The following is a 26,491-nucleotide window of genomic DNA, read 5'->3' as shown; positions in this document are numbered from 1 at the left end:
TGTGTATTATTTAGATTAGGGCAGCTTCTCTCTTATCTTTTACAAGCTGGATAAATCCTCCTCTGAGCTGGCTGGGCTTTCACATACTGAGGAATTACATACAAGCAGAGCTGTCTGCACTCTGCAGGAAGAAACAGCCTGACACTTCAGTGGAAGATAGCTGCAGGGGGAAAGAAACACACAAATGATCTCTTGAGATTCAAAAGGAAGGGTGTATACAGCCTGCTTGTGTATGGATGTATTTTCTATGTGTGGACATACTGTACATCAACCTACTTCCTGTTTTGGTGGCCATTTTGTTTGTTTATAAACAAACTTTTAAAAACTGTTTTTAACCACTTTTAATGCGGCGAGGAGCGGCGAAATTGTGACAGAGGGTAATAGGAGATGTCCCCTAACACACTGGTATGTTTACTTTTGTGCGATTTTAACAATACAGATTCTCTTTAAGGAATAAGGTCCTTCGAATATAAGAGGCTTCTTTAGTACTACTAAAGATTGAGGAGCTTTCAAAGAATGATTTAAGTGTTATATTTCATATTTTCCTAATTAAAAACACAACAACCTGTAGCTCCCTTTAAAGCGAGTATCATTGTTAATGTATGTAAAAAGCAACAAAAACTGACACCTTCAGAAATAATGTAAAACTGTAAAAATCACATTTAAATTTACAGAAATACTGGGAAAACCATCAACATTAAAAACAAAAAGGTAACGACTCCAATTCTGATTGATCAAAAAGCTTTTGTAAATACAGAAATGTCCAAACAGCCAAATTTTCCCTAAACTCTCGGCAGCCACCAAGTCCCCAACCTATAAATCTCACCCACATTTTGCATTATAGAAAGCTCTCATAATCACTCTGATGTTAACTCTTACATGCCCTGATTGTTGCAAACAATGCTTTTTATTTCTAGGATGACACACTCCTTTACAGGCAATGAAAAATAAAGTGTATTAAATAAAAGTACAAGGTTGGATTATAACTTTCTGAATGAATCTATCTTTTTATGTATGGCGACTGAGATCTTAGTTTATTATACCTGACTTTTCAAAGCAGCACTGATTTGTCTCCAGTCCTCTACAGTCTTTTTTCATGTGTCTGACGTCTGTGGGATGAATGGATGGTGGGAGGGCTAAGGCTTTAGTAAGATCACAAGTATGAGCTGCTGGGAGACAGGAGAGAGGATGGCAGAGTTTACCGCACTGCTTGTAGCTGCTAGCACAGCAAGTAGGGTCCCTAAAGGAGGAGGGGACAAGGGACCTCCACTTCACAGACACCACTCAAACTTTGCTGTAGCTGCAATAAAGAATGGAGCACAGAGGAGGCTGTATTATAAAAAGATAAAGGAAATCCAGCTAAAGGATTGTTATGTGTCAGGCATTTGCTTCATGATGTGATAGCAATCACAGTATCCATCAGGAGGACATCCACCCAAGATGAGCATTCATTAATAATCACCTCTGCAGCTGTGCCACTCTCCTGGGGACCATGTTTAATGTGGGCAGTCGCATCATCCCTAGGACTGTCAGCAAGAATCTGGAAGACCTGGACTCTGTGCAAAGCATCTTATTGCACAGGTAGGTCACAGAAGTCACATTTCCTTTATTTAGATCATGTTGTACCAATGTATTTCTGTAATGGATATGCTGTTTTACTATACTGTTGTATTACATTGCAGTACATAAATACACTAACTCTCTGTAATACCATCTTTCCATGCCTTATCCGACATTCCACAAACTATGAATTCATTCGTTGTTTATGCTGTTTGTTGTGAATGGATATGTTAGTATCAGCATGCACTAAGTGAGGCTCAGAGGTGGTAACATTCTGGAGCACACCAATGCTTACTGTATAGCTAACTAAGCTGCTGCTAGCAACAACCAGTGAAGAATTAGGGAAATTCAATTTTTGCTATAAAATTGTTGTTGTTCTAATGCATCCGTCTTTCTGTAATTTAACGTTATGAAATATTCCCCCATTTCAATGTAAACCCAGCTAAGAATGTCCAAAATGGTAAGTTCAAATCGAGCTGCTTTGTAACCATAGCAACGGTACTCTGTTCAGACAACAGGTTGGCCATTAACTGTGCCTTGTCATGAAAGTAATAAACTGCACAGGTGCCTGATGATGGAAAGGCGGCTCACTTCCCTCCCAAAGCGCCTCCTTCCCTATGCAGAATTCTGATGAGCGTAAATTAGAGGTTACTTACCTGGCTCTCGGGAATTCTACTGACGAGATCTCCCTTCAGTTTGGGACACATCTAGCTACTTAATACTGAGGTTCCTCTAGCTACCTAATACTTGGGGGCACCTCTAGCTACCTATGATGGACAGGGGAAGTAAGGAAGAAGTGACAGCTGGGCCAGCCAGTACACTTGCGGTGCAGTTCAGTGGGGGTTTGTAGGTTCATGAAGAGCAAAGTCAAAGGTGCCAGGAAATCTAAGCCTATAGGCTCCTATGAGGTAAATCCGGGCCTGGTCACTGTTACTCATTTTGTTCTAATGCACTAGTTATTATTGCCACTCCCATTGCATATATATTAGTATGGCGAAATGACGGCTCACCCTGCTGCTGCTCAAATCCGCAGAAGCATTAAATACTATTCCCTTTCCAAGTTGTGTCGGAGGGAGATGTAATTCGGGTCCCAGAACCCCAAATTACCCTTACATGCCTTGTGACTAAACCATCTGCCAATTTCTTTTTGAAACACCATGGACTGGCTGTGTTTTATGTCTACACAAAAATAAAATAATCAAGCTTGTTTGCTCTAGAGCCCATTTTTACGATATATGTTCTGATCTGAAATTCGGATCAATCTTAATCTTGCAGCTTTGCGGAATCCACAGAGGTATCCTGATTATTACTGTAATCTTAGTGCCTTTTTTCCACTTCAGCGGACATATGTGAGGTTATTTTTTGCCTATGTGCAATGTACGATTGCGCACAGGTAAAAATCACTCTACAAACCTGATGCAGTTTTCCTGCCGTTGTGCTTAAAGTGGTCTGGAACTCAGCATTTCTTCTTTGCTCTAAAACATTCCTTACAGCCTTAAACCTATTAGCACAAAAAAAATTGTAGCAGAACAGCATGCAAACAGTTAAAGTGTACCTGAGACGAGTAGGCCTGGCCGAGTTGCGTTTCATCATGCATGCGTGGCCCAGCCAGTCGTGCTCCCACGGGTGGGAGTGTTCTGCACTTGCGCAGTGCTACTACGCAGGCGCAGAACACTCCCGGGGACAAGAGTGCAACAGGGGAGTGAGCCTGCCCGGTCCATGAGCGAGCTTTCGGGCTGAATTGCGGGGGACCGTAGCCACCCTGGGAAACGTCAAAAGAGGAACAGCCTTAAAGAGAACCTGTACTGAGTAAAATTATTTAAAATAAACACATGAGGTAACTTCAAATGAATATTAAATAGTTACCTTGCCATCAGTTCCTCTCAGAAGCTCACCATTTTCTTCTGACAATGATCCCTTCCAGTTCTGACAATATTTTGTCAGAACTGAAATAAATCAGTTGCTGTCAGTTATATATCAGTTGCTGTCAGTTACAGCTGAGAGGAGAACTGATGTGTCCATGTTTCCCTATGGCTCAAGTGGGCGATGTTACAGTTTAACTGTGTGCTGACCAGGAAGCTGTTATGGTGTAATGGCCATTTTCAAAATGGAGGACGGAGAACTCCATTGATCACAGTGGACAAACAGGACGCAGGAAAACAAAAAGAGATTTAGGAGTAGACTACACAGGAGGTAAGTATGACATGTGTCTGTTTATTTTGACTTATAATTTTCAGTTCAGGTTTTCTTTAAGGGGGCTTAAGGAAGCGCCGGGTAATTATGGAACCTGAGACGCTTCTCGACTCAGGTTTACTTCAACCACTTGAGGACCGCAGTGTTAAACCCCCCTTAAGACCGGGCCATTTTTCAGATTTTAATAGGCCACTGCAGCCTTAAGGCCTCGCTGCAGTGCCGCACAACTCAGCACACAAGTGATTTCCCCCTCTCTCCTTCCCCCCCTTTTCTCCCCACCAACAGCTCTGTTGGTGGGGTCTGATCCCTGCCAGGATATTTTTTTTATAAATATGTATTGTATTATTTCATAAATACATTTTTCCTTATTTATTTAAAACATTTTTTTAAACACCCTCCCTCCCCCAGCCAGTCAATAACGGCGATCGGCTGTCATAGGTTCCAGCCGATGAGAGCTGATCGCTCTCCTGTCTCCCAGGGGGACAGCAGTGTCCACACGGCTGTCCCCAGTACAGCGCTGCCATAGATTGCAGCGCTGTACCCTGTAAATAGATGGTGGATTCAGCATCTAACAGTCTCCAGAGTGGGCATGCTATGCTGCTGAATTGCAGCATAGCAAATGCTAATATCTAACGCGGTTAGTTATTAGCGCTCGCTATGGTGCACTTCAACAGCCTAGCGCGCGCAGAGTGCCCACTCCCAGATTAAGTATGCTATGCTGCCAATAGCGTGCATAGCGTGCAAGGACTAGTTTCTGCTCTTAACTTGATCACTTTTACTTAATAAATCATCAACATAAATCAGCCACAGATAGAAGCATACTGATTTTATGACACGTGATTATTTACTATTATTTAAAGGCATTTACTGTATGTAGTGCTGTACAGAGAGAATTTTGAACAATTGACATAAGAGACAGTTCTCAACAGGGCTCACAAACTCCCTCCCATAATCAAAGTCAAGTTTTACTAATTTCCAATTAATCTAACAGTATGTTGTTTTTTTTAATGTGAGCAGAAACTGAAGCCCTCAGAGGAAATCCACACACATCACAATCACGCGCATCCTTAGGGCACTTCCACGAATCTCTGATCATGGTGCCCCAGTTGTCAGAACACAGAGTACCCATAACAGCGCCCCAAATGTTTTCGATGCAGTAAGGGGCGGGGCACCCCGGGTGACAGAGAAGCATGCCTAAATAGCAGTCATTGGCTGCTAATAGGCTGCTCCCATGGCTGTCACTCACTCCCAGCAGAAGCCGGCACTAGGGGAACAGTGAAGTCCCTGTATTTGGCATATTAGACGCAGTCACTGTTTCTCCCCTTTTTATTGCGCGTGAAAATTCGCGATTGCGAATGTGAAAATGTGTGCGAAAATAGCCAATCATATGAGTTATCACGGTTTAGTGAATCAAGCCCATGATGTGATCTGCAAGTCTATCAGAGGGTCAGCACCACAATCTGTAATTATCTGCAAGCTCTAAAACTTTACTGAACACCATAGTGTACAATTACATGACCGCAGCAATAACCTTTATCAAGCTGCTCACGTCAGATAAAGTGCATATACAAAACAGCAACTATATAAAACAAGCCACCACACCCAGCTGGAGCTACGGTGCAGACCTGATGAGGAAGAGCACAAGCTGAAACTCACCCGTCAGTAATGCTATGTTAGGATGAGGACCCAGCGCCTTAAAGAGACTCTGAAGCGAGGATAAATTCTATGTTTTAACTTGTATTACTGTCAATGACTAACAGCTGCTAAACCGCCACTATCCCGCGACAAAACGAGGGGTATATACCCCCCAAATCCCCTTGCAAAATCCACGACTTTCTTGGTCGTGGATTTTGCTGCTCCTGGAGGCAGAGCTACTGAGCTGTAGCTCTGCCTCCATGCGCGTCAATCGCCACACGGATCTCCGCCTCTCCCCCGCCCCTCTCTGTGAAGGCAGATTGAGAAGGGCGGGGAGAGGCGGCGATCAGCCGGGATTGACATGCTGAGAGGCAGAGCTACAGCCATTAGCTCTGCCTCAAGCAGGAAGCGCTCCCGGAACCTAGCAGAGGGGATTTGGAGGGTATAGACCCCTCGTGTTGCTGCGGGATAGCAGCGGTTTAGCAGCTGTTATATTCATTAACAGTAATACAAGTTAAAAAATAGAATCTATCCTCGCTTCAGATTCTCTTTAAGGACCGAGTTGCCTTGCACAAAATGGCCATATGCACTTTATCTGATGTAAGCAGCTTGATAAAGACCTCTCAGGGAGAAACAGCAGGTCTTGGCGCACACTGCTATTGGGCATCAGCGGGTGCTCCTTCACTAAAGTTCTTATTACCAGATGCTAGGCCATCTTCTGTCATGGGAGACAATAGTACTTATTAGTACTTATAGTAGTACTTATCTATAGTACTTATCTATCCACTCAGATGTCTCTACTCCAATGCAATGGAGGCGACTGCTGGTGCAACTTTCTCAGCAGGTACACCATTTCTACAAACCCGTAAACTTGATATTTGTAGAAGAAGGCACTCCACAGGCTTAAAGCATTGAAATATTTATTGAGCAACGCCCACCACATGTTACGGATGCTCAGACCCTTCCTCAGGTCACAGACAAGAACAGATCAGTTGCAATTATTTTTTATATGTAACTCTACCCATTCACAGTTCCCAGAGAGGAAGCAGGTGGCTACTGTGTTCTCTGTGTAGTTTTTAGGAAATACTGAAATATCAGTTTTGTGTAGACTAACCCATTAAGTTTATTATTACTTGGAATGTGTCTGACCTTGAGCTTGCTGCCTTTGAGTATTTTGAAGTTATTATTGTTGTCTGAATACAGGCCACACCTCCAGCCTCCTGCAGAAACAATACACCAGAATAAAGCCATTTTTGTAGGTCCTGTGACAGCCACAAAATGTATGCAGATGTTTTTCAATGAAAAAGAAACAAAACTCTAAGAAGATAATACAATTACTTGGGTGGCTGAATTCCTATACCAGAAGCTGTACGCATTTCTTCTACATCATTATCTCTAATAGGATGATTGATAGACTTTGTTGTTCAGTAAGAATGCTTTGCCTTCATTCATGAAATGATGTGTTACAAGATATTCAGCCTAGCACGAGTGCTGCATGCATTTCAATTGAAGCTGAGGCAGCAGTCTTTGTACGCAAAAACATACAACCTTTTGTCATCAGCAGCTAAATATAAAGCACAAAAAATATTGTTTCATGAAGAATTCACTTTTTGACAGATACTGCTCGTTATACTGCATCCACAACAAGCTGATATACTGTGAAGGTTTGAATGACAAAGGAAGAGTAGTGATTAAGTGCTCAATGAAGTCACCTGAGCAACCCATCATGTTTTCAAGTGCTGGAGTCAGACCACAGAAGCACAGATTCCTATGATTTTTGATTGTTAACTACCTGCGGACGGCCGCAGTATGATTCTACGTCGGGCAGGGGGCGCTGCGGTTCTGACCGAACGTAAACTCTACGTCCCATTCACTGCACGCCCCTGCCCATCCCCGTCTCTCTGCCCCCGCCGCAATGTGCTGCCCTGCCGCCTCTATGACGGCAGAGCACTGTAAGCCGGGCAGGAGCCGTTTTCATTGGCTCCTGGCCCTGTCATTCCTGTAAGCCGTTCCCATTGGCTTACATTGAGTGACAGGGTCAGGAGCCAATGAAAGCGGCTCCTGACCGGCGCACAGCGCTCTGCCGTCATAGTGACGGCAGAGAGAGCAGCCTGCGGCGGGGACAGAGCGCCATGACCGGCAGGAGCGGCGGATTTTAGCGGCGATTCGTCAGGAAGCGGTGGTTTACTGTACCAGCACCCTCTGGTCCTTAAGGGGACAGAGGGTGCTGGTCCCGAAGTGGTTAAACATAACCCAAGAAGATAACAATAAACACTGTGTGATAAGGTGTGGGCTGAAAGAACACACAAGATGTGCTGTGCCATAGTTTACTGTTTGTTAAAATGTACCAGTACATGGAATACAGTATAATCTTGTTATATTAAAATCGGGAATAGTAAACATTTGAGTGTAGTAAATTACCTCTTCAGGTCCTGGCCACTTTCCATTTTAAGTCTATGGGAGCGACACCTGGTATAGTAAACCCAGATATAATAAAACTTCTGTTATAGTAAACTTGTTTTTTGGCCCCTATGTGATGCGGACTCAGGATATAGTAAAAAGTGGATGGAGCATGTATCATATGTCAGTGTAAAACCTATGGTCTCCAGGCTGGTGCTGTAAGTCCAGCCCTTGGAGGTATCAGAGCTAATCACAGGAAGCGAGTGGCTGCCTCTATTCAGTGATGGCTGCAATTTTTAAGGAGCCCTGGATACTGTATCAGCAATTTGTCCATCCTGGCTGTGCAGCCCTGTATTTATGCACCTCAATTGACTTCCAATTGAAAGTAAGAAGGATCTTCTTAGGTAGACTACATAAAACCTGGTACAGAAAAACGTCATACTCACCTACTAAAAGTGATTTTCCTCTAAGCCTCCCTCTGGACATCTCTGTTCTGGAGGCCAGAGGCTCATTACGAGATCAGAAGATGTACTTACACCCATGGACTACATTTCCATGCAAGTGGCTGGATGGTGTACTGGTTAAGGGCTCTGCCACTGACATGGGAGACCTGGGTTCGAATCTCGGCTCTGCCTGTTCAGTAAGCCAGTAATTCAGTAAGGAGTTCATTGGGCAAGACTCCCTAACACTGCTACTGCCTACTGAGTGCGCTCTAGTGGCTGCCTCGCAAGCGCTTTGAGTCCGACAGGAGAAAGGCGCTATACAAATACTGCCATTATTATTATATATTATTATTATTATGCATTGCGGCAGGCGTTCGCACATGACACTGCTGGGAAAATGAAAATGTGGAGCTTTGTGGGCTTTTACTGGAAAGATAGTAACCTCCATATAGATGGGAGGCCACAGGAGCAGCCCCTCCCCATAGTTGTTAAGTAATGTCGTTCTCCCAGACCTCCCCACCCCCTCCCTACAGCACACACTTAAGAACGTCCCTTATTGAAAGGTTCAATTGAAAATAAAATTTTCGCTGGTGCTCAGTTTGCTTTAAAGGGAAACTTTAAGAAAATTGTCAAGTAGAGATCATAGATGAAGGGTGCAGGAGAGAAAACAATGTCCATCTCAGGATTTAAATTTCACCACACTATTTTATAAGTCTGAGACCTAGTGGAGTACTTTTAGGTCAAACAGTAAATCAAAAAAGCTGCAAAAAGTTGAAGCACATAAGTACCTATACAGCTTCTGTACACAGCTAGTCTATGTTACCTGCCCAGACAATGGGGGTGTGCTACTGAGATATGTGCATTAGGGGGTATAGAAGTTCAAACTGCACATGACTGCATATTTTAGGACTCAAACCCACTAGCAGCCTTTTCTAATCGCTAGTGATTTGGAAAAGCTCTTGCTAATGCAATGCTATGGGGGATTTTTATAAAATCACATTGCTCAAGTGGGATCACACCCATAGCATTACATTAGCAAGAGCTTTTAAAAATCACAAAGCGGTCAGAAAAGAGCGCCTAGTAGGTTTCAGGCCTTAAAAAGAGATCAGTTTTTAAGAGAAAAACAAATGCCTTCAGCGTAAAAGATTTTGTGAATAAATAATACTGTGTTTCCTACTTTATATTTGAGGACATCTAGGAGTCTAAAGGCAGTTTCTTTAAATGGTTTGGAAAAAAATGCAGGTTCCTCAGAAAAGGCCTTTGATGAGAAATAATACAAATTTTGAAAGGATGCAATTATTCTGTCAAGTAGCTGTACAGCTATTATTCACTGAAGCCTACTTATGTTATTTAATAGTCATTTTATCTGTATAAGAAATTGACATTCACTGAATTACCTTGTTCTTAGCATACATGAGACATAGTGCAGGAAAGGAGTGGGGGTAAAACAACATTTACAAGACATAAATGTCCTTACTGTTAGACTACAGCAAACGAAGAAAAAGATCCGCACCACCTTCAGAAAAGCTTAGTCTGTTTTATTGGAAAAAGACATACAAATTTAAAAAGAACTTTAAAGAGGAACTGTAACGTCAAAACGTCCCCTGGGGGTACTCACCTCGGGTGGGGGAAGCCTCCGGATCCTAATGAGGCTTCCCACGCCGTCCTCCGTCCCTCAGGGATCTCGCTGCAGCCCTCCGTGCAGCGGTGACGTCAATATTTACCTTCCCGGCTCCTCGACGGCTGTCGGCTCCGAAGTAGGCGGAAATACCCGATCGCCGTCGGGTCTGCTCTATTGCACAGGCGCAAGTTTCCGGCGCCTGCGCAGTAGAGCGGACCTGCCGGAGATCGGGTATTTCGGTCTATTTCCGAGCCGAAAGCAGCCACAGCGCCCCCGATGGAGCCAGCAAAGGTAAATATTGAATCTACAGTCGGGTCTGTCGCCGGCTGTTCGGAGGGCTGGAGTGAGACCCCCGTGGGACAGAGGACAGCGTGGGAAGCCTCATTAGGATCCGGAGGCTTCCCCCACTGAGGTGAGTACCCCCCAGGGGAGGTTTTTGATGTTACAGAGTCTCTTTAAGGCAGGACAGTCCACTGTTTCGGGCTCCTGCCCATCTTCATGCTGCCTAGTTCTGAAGTAGCATACAAAAACACCAACATATATGCAGAGAAACAACCAATCACTGAGTATATACTAATTAGAGGACCTGATGGGAAACAGCCTATTTACATATCTAGTCACACCTCCAACTCCCCCATTGGTGGATCTGAGCAAGATCCAAACATTCAAAAAATAACAATCAATAATGGCTGAATAAAAGATCAGGCATACCTCTAAGATGTATTGGCAAAATATCAGCCAAAACGCCATGGTGGAATATGCTGATTAGCAGAAAAAAGAAAAAATCCAAAAAGTAACATTTTATTAAAGAAAACAAAACATCAAAATCCGCATGGAAATGACGCATAAACGCGTCAATAAGGCGCGACGCCATGTCCGCATACGCGTACAGATGACGCAATAATGCATATCCTCTATCTAGACTACTGATGACCAAAAATACGCATCTATGCCGGACGTTTATACGCATCAGACAAACGCTCAAAAAATGACGCATGAACGCATCAAAAATTACGCATCAATAAAACAACCGCCTAGAAAGTGCCACATGAACGCGTCCTAACTATACGCAATCTTTACGACTAAAAATACGCGTCAAAATTAACCAAACACCAAAAAATGTCAAAAAAAATGGCAAAAAATGCCAAAAATGGCAAAAAAATGTCATAAAAATGCCATATATGAAAAAATCAATTCAGCAATTTCCACCAATAGTATACAAAATCAGATGATTGGTAGTATAATAAAAAATATCCAATAAAAGAAAGCTAATAAGTCCTATAAATATATATCTATGAGTTTATCAGTATCACCAATCTAGTCTCAAATCATACTCTTTATTTAACCCACTATTCACAGTGTCAAGTTCTCTGACCCATTTAGATTCTAACTTCAATAATCTAGACAATCTATCGCCCCCTTTGTTATCCTGTTTAACCCCATCGATGACACAAACCCTAAGCTGACTAACATTGTGCCCAAAGGTAGTAAAATGCTCTGAAACGGCCTGATCCATATTCTTTTTACGAATGGTAGATTTGTGCGAGGCCAAACGATCTTTCAACCTCTGTGTCGTTTGGCCAACATAGCACTTACCACATGGGCATTTAAGCATATAAACCACCCAACAAGAATCACAAGTGTACCTATCTCGTATGGCATATCGTTTACCACTCATAGGGTGAAAAAAGGTATCACCCTTAATGAGGCTATTACAAATATGACATTGTAAACAGGGAAAAATGCCACATTGCTTTGGTTGTTTATTAATACTGATATCAGAATGAACCAATTTACTCCTAAGGGAGGGTGCTCTTTTGTAACAGAACATAGGGGGGCGATTAAATTCCTTAAAGCAGTAGGATCAGCCATACTATTCCAGGGAAAAAAACACATACAGTGGTGTGAAAAACTATTTGCTCCCTTCCTGATTTCTTATTCTTTTGCATGTTTGTCACACTTAAATGTTTCTGCTCATCAAAAACCGTTAACTATTAGTCAAAGATAACCTAATTGAACACAAAATGCAGTTTTAAATGATGGTTTTTATTATTTAGTGAGGAAAAAAAACTCCAAATCTACATAGCCCTGTGTGAAAAAGTGATTGCCCCCCCTTGTTAAAAAATAACTTAAAGGTGGTTTATTGCACCTGAGTTCAATTTCTGTAGTCACCCCCAGGCCTGATTACTGCCACACCTGTTTCAATCAAGAAATCACTTAAATAGGAGCTATCTGACACAGAGAAGTAGACCAAAAGCACCTCAAAAGCTAGACATCATGCCAAGATCCAAAGAAATTCAGGAACAAATGAGAACAAAAGTACTGTAATTGAAATCTATCAGTCTGGTAAAGCTTATAAAGCCATTTCTAAAGCTTTGGGACTCCAGCAAACCACAGTGAGAGCCATTATCCACAAATGGCAAACACATGGAACAGTGATGAACCTTCCCAGGAGAGGCCGGCCGACCAAAATTACCCCAAGAGCGCAGAGAAAACTCATCCGAGAGGCCACAAAAGACCCCAGGACAACATCTAAAGAACTGCAGGCCTCACTTGCCTCAATTAAGGTCAGTGTTCACGACTCCACCATAAGAAAGAGACTGGGCAAAAACGGCCTGCATGGAAGATATTCAAGGCACAAACCACTTTTAAGCAAAAAGAACATTAAGGCTCGTCTCAATTTTGCTAAAAAAACATCTCAATGATTGCCAAGACTTTTGGGAAAATACCTTGTGGACCGACGAGACAAAAGTTGAACTTTTTGGAAGGTGCGTGTCCCGTTACATCTGGCATAGAAGTAACACAGCATTTCAGCAGAAGAACATCATACCAACAGTAAAATATGGTGGTGGTAGTGTGATGATCTGGGGTTGTTTTGCTGCTTCAGGACCTGGAAGGCATGCTGTGATAGATGGAACCATGAATTCTACTGTCTGCCAAAAAATCCTGAAGGAGAATGTCCGGCCATCTGTTCGTCAACTCAAGCTGAAGCGATCTTGGGTGCTGCAGCAGGACAATGACCCAAAACACACCAGCAAATTCACCTCTGAATGGCTGAAGAAAAACAAAATGAAGACTTTGGAGAGGCCTAGTCAAAGTCCTGACCTGAATCCTATTGAGATGTTGTGGCATGACCTTAAAAAGGCAGTTCATGCTAGAAAACCCTCAAATAAAGCTGAATTACAACAATTCTGCAAAGATGAGTGGGTCAAAATTCCTCCAGAGCGCTGTAAAAGACTTGTTGCAAGTTATCGCAAATGCTTGATTGCAGTTATTGCTGCTAAGGGTGGCCCAACCAGTTATTAGGTTCAGGGGCAATTTCTTTTTCACACAGGGCCATGTAGGTTTGGAGGTTTTTTTCTCACTAAATAATAAAAAACATCATTTAAAACTGCATTTTGTGTTCAATTATGTTATCTTTGACTAATAGTTAACGGTTTTTGATGAGCAGAAACATTTAAGTGTGACAAACATGAAAAAGAATAAGAAATCAGGAAGGGGGCAAATAGTTTTTCACACCACTGTATATAAGTAGATAAATACTTGACCTATTTACATAACACATGTATTATACTGTCCAAGTTTTGATTTCAGTGAATGTTATATAGTAAATTATGAGAATTCTGTTTCTGGTGGGGGCCATGTCTTTTGCCCACAGTTAAGGCTAACTTGTGATGTCATTTCTGCCCTTTACTTTTTTTCTTGTCTCCTCCAATCGCTGAGTCGCCTCAGCCTTGCTTGTAAACACAAGTGAGCAGGGGATTAGGTTTCAGATAAGAAGCTGGCAGGGAAATAAAGGGAAGAGGAGGAATAGATTATAGATAAAAAGAACCCCCAGCATGCAATTCTTTGGCACGACTACTAAAGAGCCAGTGTTCCTTAAGTATGTGATAACTCCAAATCATAACAGCAGAAAAAGTTTTGAAAGTTTTGAATGCAGGATTAGCATCTTTATCACTTAATACACTCAGACCAGTTGCTGTTGAAATTTGATTTTTATGGTGACAATACGGCTTTAATATAAGGTAATGAATGAGTGGTAAATAATATGCCATACGAGATAGGTACACTTGTAATTCTTGTTGGGTGGTTTATATGCTTAAATGCCCATGTGGTAAGTGCTATGTTGGCCAAACGACACAGAGATTGAAAGATCGTTTGGCCTCACACAAATCTACCATTCGTAAAAAGAATATGGATCAGGCCGTTTCAGAGCATTTTACTACCTTTGGGCACAATGTTAGTCAGCTTAGGGTTTGTGTCATAGATGGGGTTAAACAGGATAACAAAGGGGGCGATAGATTGTCTAGATTATTGAAGCTAGAATCTAAATGGGTCAGAGAACTTGACACTGTGAATAGTGGGTTAAATAAAGAGTATGATTTGAGACTAGATTGGTGATACTGATAAACTCATAGATATATATTTATAGGCCTTATTAGCTTTCTTTTATTGGATATTTTTATTATACTACCAATCATCTGATTTTGTATACTATTGGTGGAAATTGCTGAATTGATTTTTTCATATATGGCATTTTTATGGCATTTTTTTGCCATTTTTTTGCCATTTTTGGCATTTTTTGACATTTTTTTGACATTTTTTGGTGTTTGGTTAATTTTGACGCGTATTTTTAGTCGCAAAGATTGCGTATAGTTAGGACGTGTTCATGTGGCACTTTCTAGGCGGTTGTTTTATTGATGCGTAATTTTTGATGCGTTCATGCGTCATTTTTTGAGCGTTTGTCTCATGCGTATAAACGTCCAGCATAGATGCGTATTTTTGGTCATCAGTAGTCTAGATAGAGGATATGCATTATTGCGTCATCTGTACGCGTATGCGGACATGGCGTCGCGTCTTATTGACGCGTTTATGCGTCATTTCCATGCGTATTTTGATGTTTTGTTTTCTTTAATAAAATGTTACTTTTTGGATTTTTTCTTTTTTCTGCGAATCAGCATATTCCACCATGGCGTTTTGGCTGATATTTTGCCAATACATCTTAGAGGTATGCCTGATCTTTTATTCAGCCATAATTGATTGTTATTTTTTGAATGTTTGGATCTTGCTCAGATCCACCAATGGGGGAGTTGGAGGTGTGACTAGATATGTAAATAGGCTGTTTCCCATCAGGTCCTCTAATTAGTATATACTCAGTGATTGGTTGTTTCTCTGCATATATGCTGGTGTTTTTGTATGCTACTTCAGAACTAGGCAGCATGAAGATGGGCAGGAGCCTGAAAAAGTGGACTGTCCTGTCTTAAAGTTCTTTTTAAATTTGTATGTCTTTTACCAATAAAACAGACTAAGCTTTTCTGAAGGTGGTGCGGATCTTTTTCTTCATTTGCTACAGTTTGAGTCCCATGGTGTCCGGGACTATTAGATCTGCACACCTGACCATCTGAAATTGATGGAAGCCAAGCAAGTGCGACTCCACGCTCAAACTTACTGTTAGACTACATCATTGAAACAAAGTATAATGGAGCTAAAAAATATGCACAAATCCATAGCAGTGAATGTTTGTAAAGGAAATGTTTTCCTCTATGTTTCCTAACAATATTATATTAGGCACGAGTATTGTATCGCTTTTACTGAAGGGCATAAAGAGATAATTGGCAAATTTGGGAGTGATGCATCATGGGAAACCACAGTTGCTGACTTACAGCTGAATTATTACAAATACCTTCTGTTTTAAGAAGGCAAAATTACATTTGGCGTTGACTGAATCTTCCAGAAGTCTATTGCCCCCAACACTTTCAATTGACTTTGGGCAGTTTATGAATCCAAAATGTGATCAGGCAACTTTCTGTGCAAGTGGGTGTGGGAGGAGAGGCAGGGAATTGATGGCCTGCTTTGCACTGCATCAAGTGTTTTGATTGATGCTCAACACATTTCTGCACAGATCTTCTGAAAATTAACATGCAGTGTGGTGTTGGAATCATTCACTTTTCGATCAAAGAGGGATAATTCCCTAAACAATCAAAACTAAAAGTGGTTAGTGATTTCAAATATTTAGGAATACAAATACATTACCCTGCAGTATCCTTTATTAATACCAATCTCATTCCGGTGCTGGAATAAATCGAGATAAAACTTAAAAAATGGGCGTCTCTTCCTCTAAATGTCTGTGGTAGAGTATGTGTGATTAAAATGATATTGGCCCCCAATATACTATGTGTTACAGATGTTGCCAGTCTGGATTCCACAGTCATTTTTCAAACGTATAAACTCTATTATGATATCTTTTATATGGTCTGGTTCCTCACCACGTATTTCTCAGTCCACACTCCAACTACCTACACATTTGGGAGGACTAGCGGTCCCCAATTTCTTCTTATACCACTTAGCGGCTCAATTGGTACCTAATTAGGGTTGGTTGGGAGGTGATAGGTTGGACTCCAGCCTGCAGACAGAAGCAGATATAGCAGGCTCCTATGAAGCCCTTTGTGGTGCAATATACAGATATAAAGTATCCAATAGTCATGTGGGGACAAAGCTTTTCCATAATACTATCAAAGTATATAAAAGAACACGTAAACTACTTGGGAAACCTATTAGCTGTATCTCTCAAAGTTCTCCTCTTTAGGTTAATCTAAATCTCCCTGAACTTCACTCAATTCCAGATATAAATTTTTGGTACAAATATGAAATCAAATATATATCACAACTTTACACAGGGGGTAGTTTCAAAGATTTCTTAACCTTACGATCAGAATTTGGCCTCCCTAAACAAGCTTTATTCCACTATTTCCAGTTGAGCCATGCTCTAAAAACGGTAGTTAGGATTAACTAATATCTCTGGTACCTTCAGAACTAGAACAAATGCTCCTAAAAAAAAGACAAAACAAAACAGGTCTCTACTTTTTACAAGTTTTTAATGACAAGCAGCAACACACAAAAAGTCCACCTACCTAGAGAAAAATGGCAGGCAGTTGCTCCAGATTTAAACCCGGAACATTGGAAAGAACACTCAGAGTTTTTTGACAAAATTGTTATTGCCTCATGTGATAAACTTACAAATATCAAGTGGTACCATCAAGCCTATCTTACACCTGTAAAATTAGCTAAGATGTTAGCTAATTGTTTCAAATGTAAAATTTCCAAAGCTGACGTTATTCACTGTGTATGGCTATGTCCATTGGTACATAAATATTGGAAGTCTGTGATACATTTTATGAGGGACTTTCTAAATCTGCCAGTTACACTTGATCTAAAACTTTGTTGGGAATAGTGGGTGACATAGCATGTAACATAAATCAAATACTTTTACTGCGTATCCTTTTATATTACACTAGAAAATCATTAGTCCTTAAATGGAAATTACCCACGCTCCCCACTTTATTAGATTAGCGGAAACTTGTCAATTTAGCTCTTCCCTTATACAAAATTGCATATCAATCTCGCAACCAGTTAAAAAAATTGATAGAATATGGCATAAGTGTATAGATGCTTCGAAAACCACAATTCCTAATCTTGACATTAATGTAGCGGTACAAGACCTGTATCAGCCCTACTAGCTACATGTTTCTGGGTTTCTTGAACCCAATAAATCTGATCTGCTACTCATCATCTTGTGTAACCTACACTTAGTTAATTCTTCTGGATAAGCTATATACTATATTGTTTGCTACCTGCTTTATTTGACATAATGTTGTATCAACAATATATGGACTAATATCTTGTTCCTTTTTCTTTTTACTGCATATATGACTCTGTATTTGATGCTTATTTACTGTTTGTAACTGTTTTTGGTCTTTAAAACACCAATAAATATTCTCTTTAAAAAAGGAGGGATCATTCCACTTAGCAAATCAGCTTATAGTCAGTGTGTGTCTGCACATCTTTAGAGGGACTTATAATGCAGCTTGAAGCTTTTAGACACATATAGAGAATGTAGACAGTTAAATAATCATCCTTGCTTCATATGCTTTGCTGTTCAGTTTGCACGTTCTTGGGTCCATGAGCCAGAGTTTGACTAAAATAATTAAGCTAAAACATGGTTGATTATTGGAAGTGCAGACTTGGTAATAAGTAACCAGACCTTAATTCCAGGCTATTCTGGACTCATGTGTTTCAGCGTATTGCCTTACCCTTGTAAGCAGACATTTTTCCCATTTTCCCATGCCCCCTTTCTATGCCACAGACTATCCCTGCAACGCTGTGGATATCTTCTGTCATCACTCGTCAGGTAGGTAGCTAATGGGTAGCTAATTAGTCATCAGAAGAGCCAAGGCGGACTTGCATTCATCCAGCCAATAAGCCAGTAATACATTTACTGTAATTGTCTGTATCTGTTAGTTCCATACCAACAGCTGTTTGTTCTGTAACTGTTTCAATTACTTCCATAATTGGTATTATAATCTAGCTTCCACTTTAGGAGTCACAGCAGAAGCAGGCTCTGATTTGATTGCAATGAGAATTCTGCCTAGCAACAGGGAGGATTCTCATTGATCCACCATTTAGTGAACCAATGAGAATCCTCCCTGTTGCTAAGCAGGATTCTCATTGTTCATTGCAGTCCAATGGGAGCCTGCTTCTGCTGAGACTTTGATCTTTATACCGGTAGAGTGCCCCGTGCAGTGGAGCCAAGCAGTGTGGCAGCAGTGGTGGAAGACACCAGATGACCAAAGACACAGAAGTGGGTAGAGCAAGAAAGTATGCAGCGACAAGCCTAGTGAGAACAGATACTGCATCCGATTTGTCCTTGCACACGGCAACTTGACGTTGTTGTTATAATTTAAGTAGGCCTCAGTTATTTGGCCTGAGTTTAGGTAAAAGGCTTGTCCGCAGTGTATGCCTTTAAAATAAATAGAGTTCTTGTGATGCAGGCAGAGGCATCTCAGGGTCTGCGTGTAGCAGAGGATACACGCAGATACTGAGAACATGTTCCTGAAAGAAGGCCACAGGCCTACTCTGACCTCAACACGTACACCACAGGAACAATCAACATAGGCCATGTTTACCAAAATACCCAAATTCCAGTAAGTAAAGGAAAGGTGACATTGAATATTAATCGAGTAGGTGGGTATTATGACACCACGAGGGGGCCCATCAATAGTCTGGTCTAGGGGATGGCGAAGATGATGTCACATTTGACTCTTTCCTAGTCGGTATTAAAACCCAGGTGGGCGATCAGAGCTCACTCTGCTTCTTACTTTCACGCTAGCTCTAAATGCTGACTAGGACCTCTAAGTATTTTCATTCTATATGTAATCTGATATAATGTATGCTGTACATAGGTAGTCTAGTGTAACATAGTTTAGAAAGAAGGTACCTGATTGACTTCAGCGGGAAGTTTAATCAAGAAGCTTGTAACGCAACATGAAGATTGGCGTGGCTAGGATATGATGAACTGTATCTATCTGTATTTCTGTTTCCTGAATAAATAACGTGAATATTGAAGAAGCCTGAGAAAGTCTATCTCCTGCTTGCTGTGATGAGTCGTGTGTGCAACTCTTGCTGATGAGTTGCTGGTGCCGGAAAAAAGGTGATTAGAACAGTTTATAACAGTTGTTTACTACATCTAGCCCATGGAAACTGATCCTATTAGTTGCGCATCTAGAATCGAAAATCATCCTGAGTACAGTAAGAACTAAAGCCCTCTGAAACCAGGCCGCACCTGCATGATATAGGGCTGTTCAGCCAATTAAATACACTGTATGCAATAAGGCGTGGGAGCCAAAAAGGTAGAAAGGAAGCCATTAAAGGCAGCAATCTATTAGCGGTAATTTGGGTGCCTCAGACGCATGATAAATTAGCAAGCACTGAGATCACCGCTATGCAAATTGCTGCTACCAATAGTACTATTTGTAGCTGCAGTTTGCGTAGTAGATGGCTTCTGTGCTTGCTATTAACATTGCTGCATATAGTGGTACCAAAAAATATCAGCAAATTAGGCATGGGAGAAGGGCCCTTAACGGATACCACAGCTGAACAAACAGAAAGATCCAGTGTGTAGGGGGTTAAAAGTACATACTGTGACCTCCTCCTGCCCCTTCCGTCTGCTGCCGTTCGTGGACTATTCATGCCGGTGTCCCGGCGACTTGCTTGACCCTTGACCTAGATATAAATCTTCCTCTCTTCACTTTTGGCCGGCGCATAGCTATCGGCTCAGAAGCAAGCTGTCCCCTGCTTCTACTCTGGGCTGTGTGTGCGCTCCATTACACCAAGCGTCACATGATAATCAATGCATCCCTGCTGAATATGCAAATGAAGTATGGAATGAAGTGATATGTCAGCTTGTTAATTTTACAGAGCCACACTAATGTGGCACAGCGGGCAACAAACAGCAAGGCTTGTTGCCCTGCTGTGCCCAGGTGATTTGCTAGGGTTTGCAGCCACTTGCCGCACATCATTGGAGGAGGAAGGATCGACAAAGACCCTCTAGTGACCAGCCTTTCCTGCGCCACCCACTAATCCACTCCTTTCCACTGTCCAACCCCTCCCCCCCCCCGCCCTCCAGCTGCGTCTCTGATTTACGGGCATGCCAATGTTTTCAAAAGGTGCAGCGGCTAGGACGACCGGTGGCCCACCTGGGACATATCTGCGTCTTAGTCAGGGGACTTTAATTCTGAGACCTGACTATCCCATGTAAACTGGGACATCTGGTCACTGTACCTTATGGGGAGGTTCATTGTAATAAAAAAAAGTGTACTGGTTCTCAATACGACGTTCAGAGTGCACTATGTACGATGATGTCAAAAGGACTACAGTTGCCCAACGTAGCGCGTGTTAAATATAACATATGCTTTAGGGCTTGTTTCCATATGCGCGCATTTAGCCGTGCTTATGGAAATGCGATCACAGGGACATCAGAGAGCGCATAGACTGCACTGTTTGATTTTTCCATACATGCACTGCGATTCACAACGGAATCACAGCGCATGGTTGCACGCATTTTGGGGCGATTGTGCCCGCGATCCCATTCATTATCATGAAAGAGGATTGCAAGCGCCGCCTCTGGGAATTCCATGATGCAACACAGAGTCGCGCTAATGCACGACCACCTGCATTAGAATGGAAATGAGCTCTTGAGGGCTCGTTCACACTAGGGGCGTTTTGGGCATTTTTTAAGCGCTGGCGATTTTCAAAATCGCCCTGAAAGCGTTTGTGCAATATTCTCTATGAGAAAGTTCACATCTGAGCGGTTCGTTTCCGATCCGCTCAGATAAGCGGTGCATGGGCAATTTTTGAGGCGATTCCTCCTCAATGGAAGGTATAGGAAAATGCAAAATGCTCACAAATTCGATTTGTGCAGCGATCGCGTTTTTAGGTATAAATATATTGTATTTATTCTTTTCCGGATCAAAGAGATCACTCTCTGACTGTCGTGAGGAAGTGAAAAAATGCAATAACTCTGCAAAAGCGCTTAGAAAAGTGCTTCACAAAAACGGCAAACGCACAGTAATGGGGGGGGGGGGGAATTGTATCAAAAACTGGCCAACGTGGACAGTCACGTGAACGAAATGCAATGTGAACGAGAATAAGCCCTAACAGTGGCAGTGACATACTTCTCATTGACTGTATGCATGCAATGCAACGGTGACATAACATGCAATGTGACCCTTCCACTCCCGTTTTTGCAAGGAATGCAACGCATCTCCATTTGTCCAGGTACTTCTTTGATGGCTTGCTTTTCCTAACAACTGTCTGTCCATAAATAGCTGGCAAACACACATTTCAGCTATTGGATGGTTCCCTTGAATGTTACCAACTGCTAATCACAGGTTGCCGTGTTTTCATATTTTTTACTTTATGACATAACAATGTAGAGGTGGAGGTACTTTACGTGTCGAAACAGATGTAAGCAGCGCTGTACCGTATATGGAAAGCACGTGCACGGAATTCTGGGAAGTGTAGTTTGATGGGGCCTCATGTGTTTACAAGCTGCGGAAAGTGCACTGCAACTCCCACAAAGCTTCCTGCAGTAGGGTCATACGCTCTGCTACACCAGTCTTTGGTATAGCAGTCCGAGGGAGGCGGAGTTACTCTCTTACCTGTAAACTGTTGCTACAAACGCTTGTTAGGCGGGTGGTTTGTGGTGTGCTGCGCGGAGTGACGGTGGCTGGTGCTCATGTGTAGTCTGATGGCTCTGTGAGTGTGTATGGTAGCTGCCTGTGTGTGTGTGTGTGGTGAGGATGAGCAGTGTCCGGGTGTAGCGTGCTGCTGGGTATGGAGGGAGTGAGGGACAGGACCCTTCCTCAGGAGGAGGAAGATGAGGAAGCAGGAGGATGGGACAGCCACTCATCATCCTTCACTGACTGCAGTAGCTGCTGCTCAAGGTAACATAGTTTTCCTAGTCCTGAAACTTGCATTACTTTCCGAAAAAAAATGTGCGAACTTTCTATGGTGTAATTTTTATTTTTTTATAAAGAGTCATGTGTAAGCTTTGCAATACTTAAAGTACCATGTATCATTCAGCGCAAGTGTAAGGCCCGGTTCACATTAGCGGTGGCTATCCGGAATAGCCGTGCCGGAGCCGCACCGCATGCTGGCCGGACGAAACGGACGCACGGCATAGCAATATAAATCTATGCCAGGGTTCAGATGTGTCCGTTTCGTCCGGACCGGAGCCGGACCGGATCCGGACTCCGGTGTCCGTTCCAACATGCGCTATTTTTTGGTCCGGCTCCTCCGGCAGCCGTATCCGGGGCGGAGCCGGACTGCACCATCCGGCCAATGGAAACCAATGAGAACCGGAGAGCGCACAACACACTGGCAAAAAATCCGGATGTTCTACCCCACTTCCTATGCGGATTTTTGCGGCGATATTGGCTGGGGACACATGGGCAAGCATTTTGGAGTGGAGCAGCACAGCTGGATCCGGATCCGGAGATGTTGGCAGCATGTCGGAGGTGGAGGTGAGTGCTAAACAGCAGAGGGCCTGATTCCACAGGTCCCCCTTCTGCTGACCTCCCAGACCCCAACATTTTTTTACAGGTTGTTACTCTTTAAGAATCCGGATCCGGACCGCAACCGTGTTCATACCGCACGGAAACCGTATGCAACCGGACCGGATCCGGACAGGAACCGTACGGTTCAGGTCCGATCCGGCTCCGGTGCGGTCCGGACATCCGGTGCGGTTTTTGCAAAACCGCAAGTGTGAACCGGCCCTAAAACTTTTGGACCCCCGCAGTATAGGTGTCCGGATACCAAACCCTCTGCAGTGTAGGGGTCCGGATACCAAACCCTCTGCAGTGTAGGTGTCCGGATACCAAACCCTCTGCAGTGTAGGGGTCCGGATACCAAACCCTCTGCAGTGTAGGGGTCCGGATACCAAACCCTCTGCAGTGTAGGGGTCCGGATACCAAACCCTCTGCAGTGTAGGGGTCCGGATACCAAACCCTCTGCAGTGTAGGGGTCCGGATACCAAACCCTCTGCAGTATAGGTGGATGGATGCCCCCACGGTATAGGTGGCTGCACGACCCCCCCCCCCCAGCCTAGAGTGTAAGTGGCCACATGACCCCCCACCCCTACAGCATAGATGGCCAGATGAGGCCCTGCATAAGTTTTGAATAGTGCCACGCTGTCAAACCCACTTTTCTAATTTTATACAGGGGGGGGGGGGGTGCAAAGGAAAGAATAAGGTAAGTATACATTTTATATACAGCATGGTACAAATATAGACATATGACTATGGTAGGGATCAGATTGTGACTGGTCAATATATTTTGTACAGTGCCGTGGAAGATGTCAATGCTTTATCAATAATTCACATTTGTATACTATGCATATGCAATTCCAATTTAACTGTATTTAGTTTCAGAACCTTTAGGATTCTTTGTTGCATTTAGAGCCTGTGAAAAGGACAATTTCCAGTTCTGTTTGATTTTAAAGGAATACTGTAGGGGGGTCAGGGGAAAATGAGTTGAATTTACCCGGGGCTTCTAATGGTCCCCCGCATACATCTTGTGCCCACGTAGCCACTCACTGATGCTCCAGCCCCGCCTCCGGTTCACTTCTGGAATTTCAGACTTTAAAGTCTGAAAACCACTGCGCCTGCGTTGCCGTGTCCTCGCTCCCGCGGTCTGTGCCTGCGCAGTACGCTCCTGGTGACATCAGCGGGATCGAGGTCACGGCAACGCAGGCGCAGTGGTTTTCAGACTTTAAAGTCTGAAATTCCAGAAGTGAACCGGAGGCGGGGCCGAAGCATCAGTGAGTGGCTGCGCTAACACAGGATGTCTGCGGGGGACCATTAGAAGCCCTGGGTAAGTTCCACTCATTTTCCCCCTCTCCCCCCCCCCCCCCTTACAGTATTCCTTTAAAGCAGACCTGAAGTGATTAAATTAAGAAGGCAGAACTGTATGTGGCATTGCTTTTTAAGTTTGGGTTCCTTCATGCTCTCTATAAAAAGTCTTGCTGGGTCTTATTTCCTGTGACGTAAAAAGTGGATCTACATCATCTGCCTCAATAATATTGATCGCTCCCTTCCTCACAAGACTTGTGGTCCTTGAGTCTTTGATGCTTGTGCATACATAGAATGATATAATTGGGACTGGTAGCCTTCTCTGCATTGACTGAGCACACACTCATGTGACAGGATACTAGGGTTGAAAGTGGGTGGAATAACTGGCACTCCAGTATCAGCCACTTCTGTGGCAGTGTGCATAGCCAGCCTTTGACCTGAGTGACCTGAGCGACCAGAGCAGTCGCTCACTGCGCCGGCTTCCAAGGGCGTACGTGCACAGCACAGTGTCACTGCTCGTGGCGCTGCTCGCTGCCCCGCTCGGTCTCTCCCTTCCTCCGCAGCTCTGCTCCATCTGTAATTAGAGCAGAGCTACAAGAAAATGGCCACCGATGTCCACAAGTGCGAACATTGGCTGCCATTTTTTCTTAGCCCTGCACTAACTACAGATGGAGCAGAGGCGGGGAGAGAAGAGTGATGTCGGCACTGGAACGTGAGGAGATGGTGAGTGATCTGCCGCCAGCACATGCCCTGTCTGACGGGAACCTTTAGCTGACTACCTATACTGAATGCTCCTACAGCTGGCTACCTGTACTGGAGGCACCTAGAGCTGGCTACCTATACTGGGGTCACCTATGCTTGCTTACCTATACTCACCCACCTACACCTGACTTCCTATACTGGCAGGGCCGGCACTGCCATAGAGGCAAAGAGTGCAATTGCCCCAGGGCCCCGACCTCTGCAGGGGCTCCGCACCGCCAACTCTGTCAAATGCTGTGCTCCCCTCACAGTCAGTGCGAGTCCCCGGGTCCCTGCGAGTGTAATAGCTGCGGCAATTATCTGTCCCAGCGGGCGGGAGGGCAGCAGCAGCTACACAATCCGTGCACTCTGAGGCATGCTGTCTTCCTCCTTCTCTATGACCCGGCGCGTGTTTACACACAAGGCACCGGGCCATAGAGAAGGAGGGAGACAGCGTGCCTCAGAGTGCATGCATTGTGCAGCCGCTGCCCTCCCACCAGCCGGGACTTGCGGGTGGGGGGGGTGGGAGGGAGGGGTTGTGTCTCAGGCAGAGGGGCCCCCACACTTCAGTTTGCTCCAGGGCTCTGGGTCCCCTTAAACCAGCCCTGTGTACTGAGGGAACCTATGCTTGGATATCTATACTGATCCACCTGTACTTGACTTCCTATGCTTGGGGAACCCATGCTTGGCTACCTATACTGAGAACACTTACACCTGACTTCCTATACTGGAGGCACCTATACTTGGTTACCTATACAGAGGACGCCTACACCTGACTTCCTATACTGGGGGCACCTACGCCTGGCTACCTATGGGAGGAGATCTACACCTGACTTCCTATACTGGGGGCACCGATGCTTGGTTACCTACCTTACACATGAGATTATATACTTTGGGAACCTGTACCTGGCTATCTACCTACCTATACTCAGTCTGAGGGCAGTTTTTGTTTTTTGAGGGGGGCGCACTGCAGGTATAACGCGCGGTGCAAATTGTCAGTGCTGTGCTATCATTACAAATTTGGGGAGGGGGGTAACTGTCCCACTGAACTCAGCAAAAAAGTTGAATTTCATATGGGCCTGTGTGGGTGTGCGTGCATGTGTGTGTACGCACGCAAGAAGAGTATGAAGGGGGGGGGGGGGGCGGCACCAAAATCAGGTTTCGCTCAGGGCGCTGTGAAACCTAAGGCCAGCCCTGGCAGTGTGAAACTTATAAGAAAATATTAAACCTATATTAACCACTTAACATCTCAGTCGTTTTCAGCTTATGCATCCGAGCAATGTTCACCTCCCATTCATTAGCCTATAACTTTATCACTACTTATCACAATGAACTGATCTATATCTTGTTTTTTTCCGCCACCAATTAGGCTTTCTTTGGGGGGTACATTTTGCTAAGAGCCACTTTACTGTAAATGCATTTTAACAGAAAGAATAAGAAAAAAAATGAAAAAATTCATTTTGTCAGTTTTCGGCCATTATAGTTTTAAAATAATACATGCCTCCATAATTAAAACCCACGTATTGTTATTGCCCATTTGTCACGGTTATTTCACCATTTAAATTATGTCCCTATCACAATGTATCGCGACAATATTTTATTTGGAAATAAAAGAGCATTTTTTCTGTTTTGCATACATCACTATTTGCAAGCTTATAAAAAAAAAAAATAGAGAGAAATATTTCATCTTTACATAGATATTTAAAAAGTTTAGA

The 26,491-nt window shown here is 43.4% G+C and overlaps 1 protein-coding gene across 2 annotated transcripts in view; it reads left to right on the top strand.

The window, feature by feature from the left end:
* The first annotated feature begins 1,360 nt into the window (after positions 1–1,360).
* Positions 1,361–26,491, top strand: part of INTU (inturned planar cell polarity protein) — a 128,922-nt gene continuing 103,791 nt past the window's right edge. Inside the window, exon 1 of one of the 2 annotated variants that reach the window (XM_068270205.1) lies at positions 1,361–1,581. In XM_068270205.1, the coding sequence (XP_068126306.1) occupies positions 1,493–1,581 (89 nt within the window). In that variant the 5' untranslated portion in view covers positions 1,361–1,492. Of the gene's footprint in view, positions 1,582–21,860; positions 22,134–26,491 lie in introns of those variants that run through there. The other variant, XM_068270194.1, reaches the window with a different exon arrangement.

The sequence above is a fragment of the Hyperolius riggenbachi genome, chromosome 1 (genome assembly GCF_040937935.1).
Source record: "Hyperolius riggenbachi isolate aHypRig1 chromosome 1, aHypRig1.pri, whole genome shotgun sequence".
Taxonomy (NCBI): domain Eukaryota; kingdom Metazoa; phylum Chordata; class Amphibia; order Anura; family Hyperoliidae; genus Hyperolius; species Hyperolius riggenbachi.
This window is presented reverse-complemented; position numbering and strand designations above follow the sequence as displayed.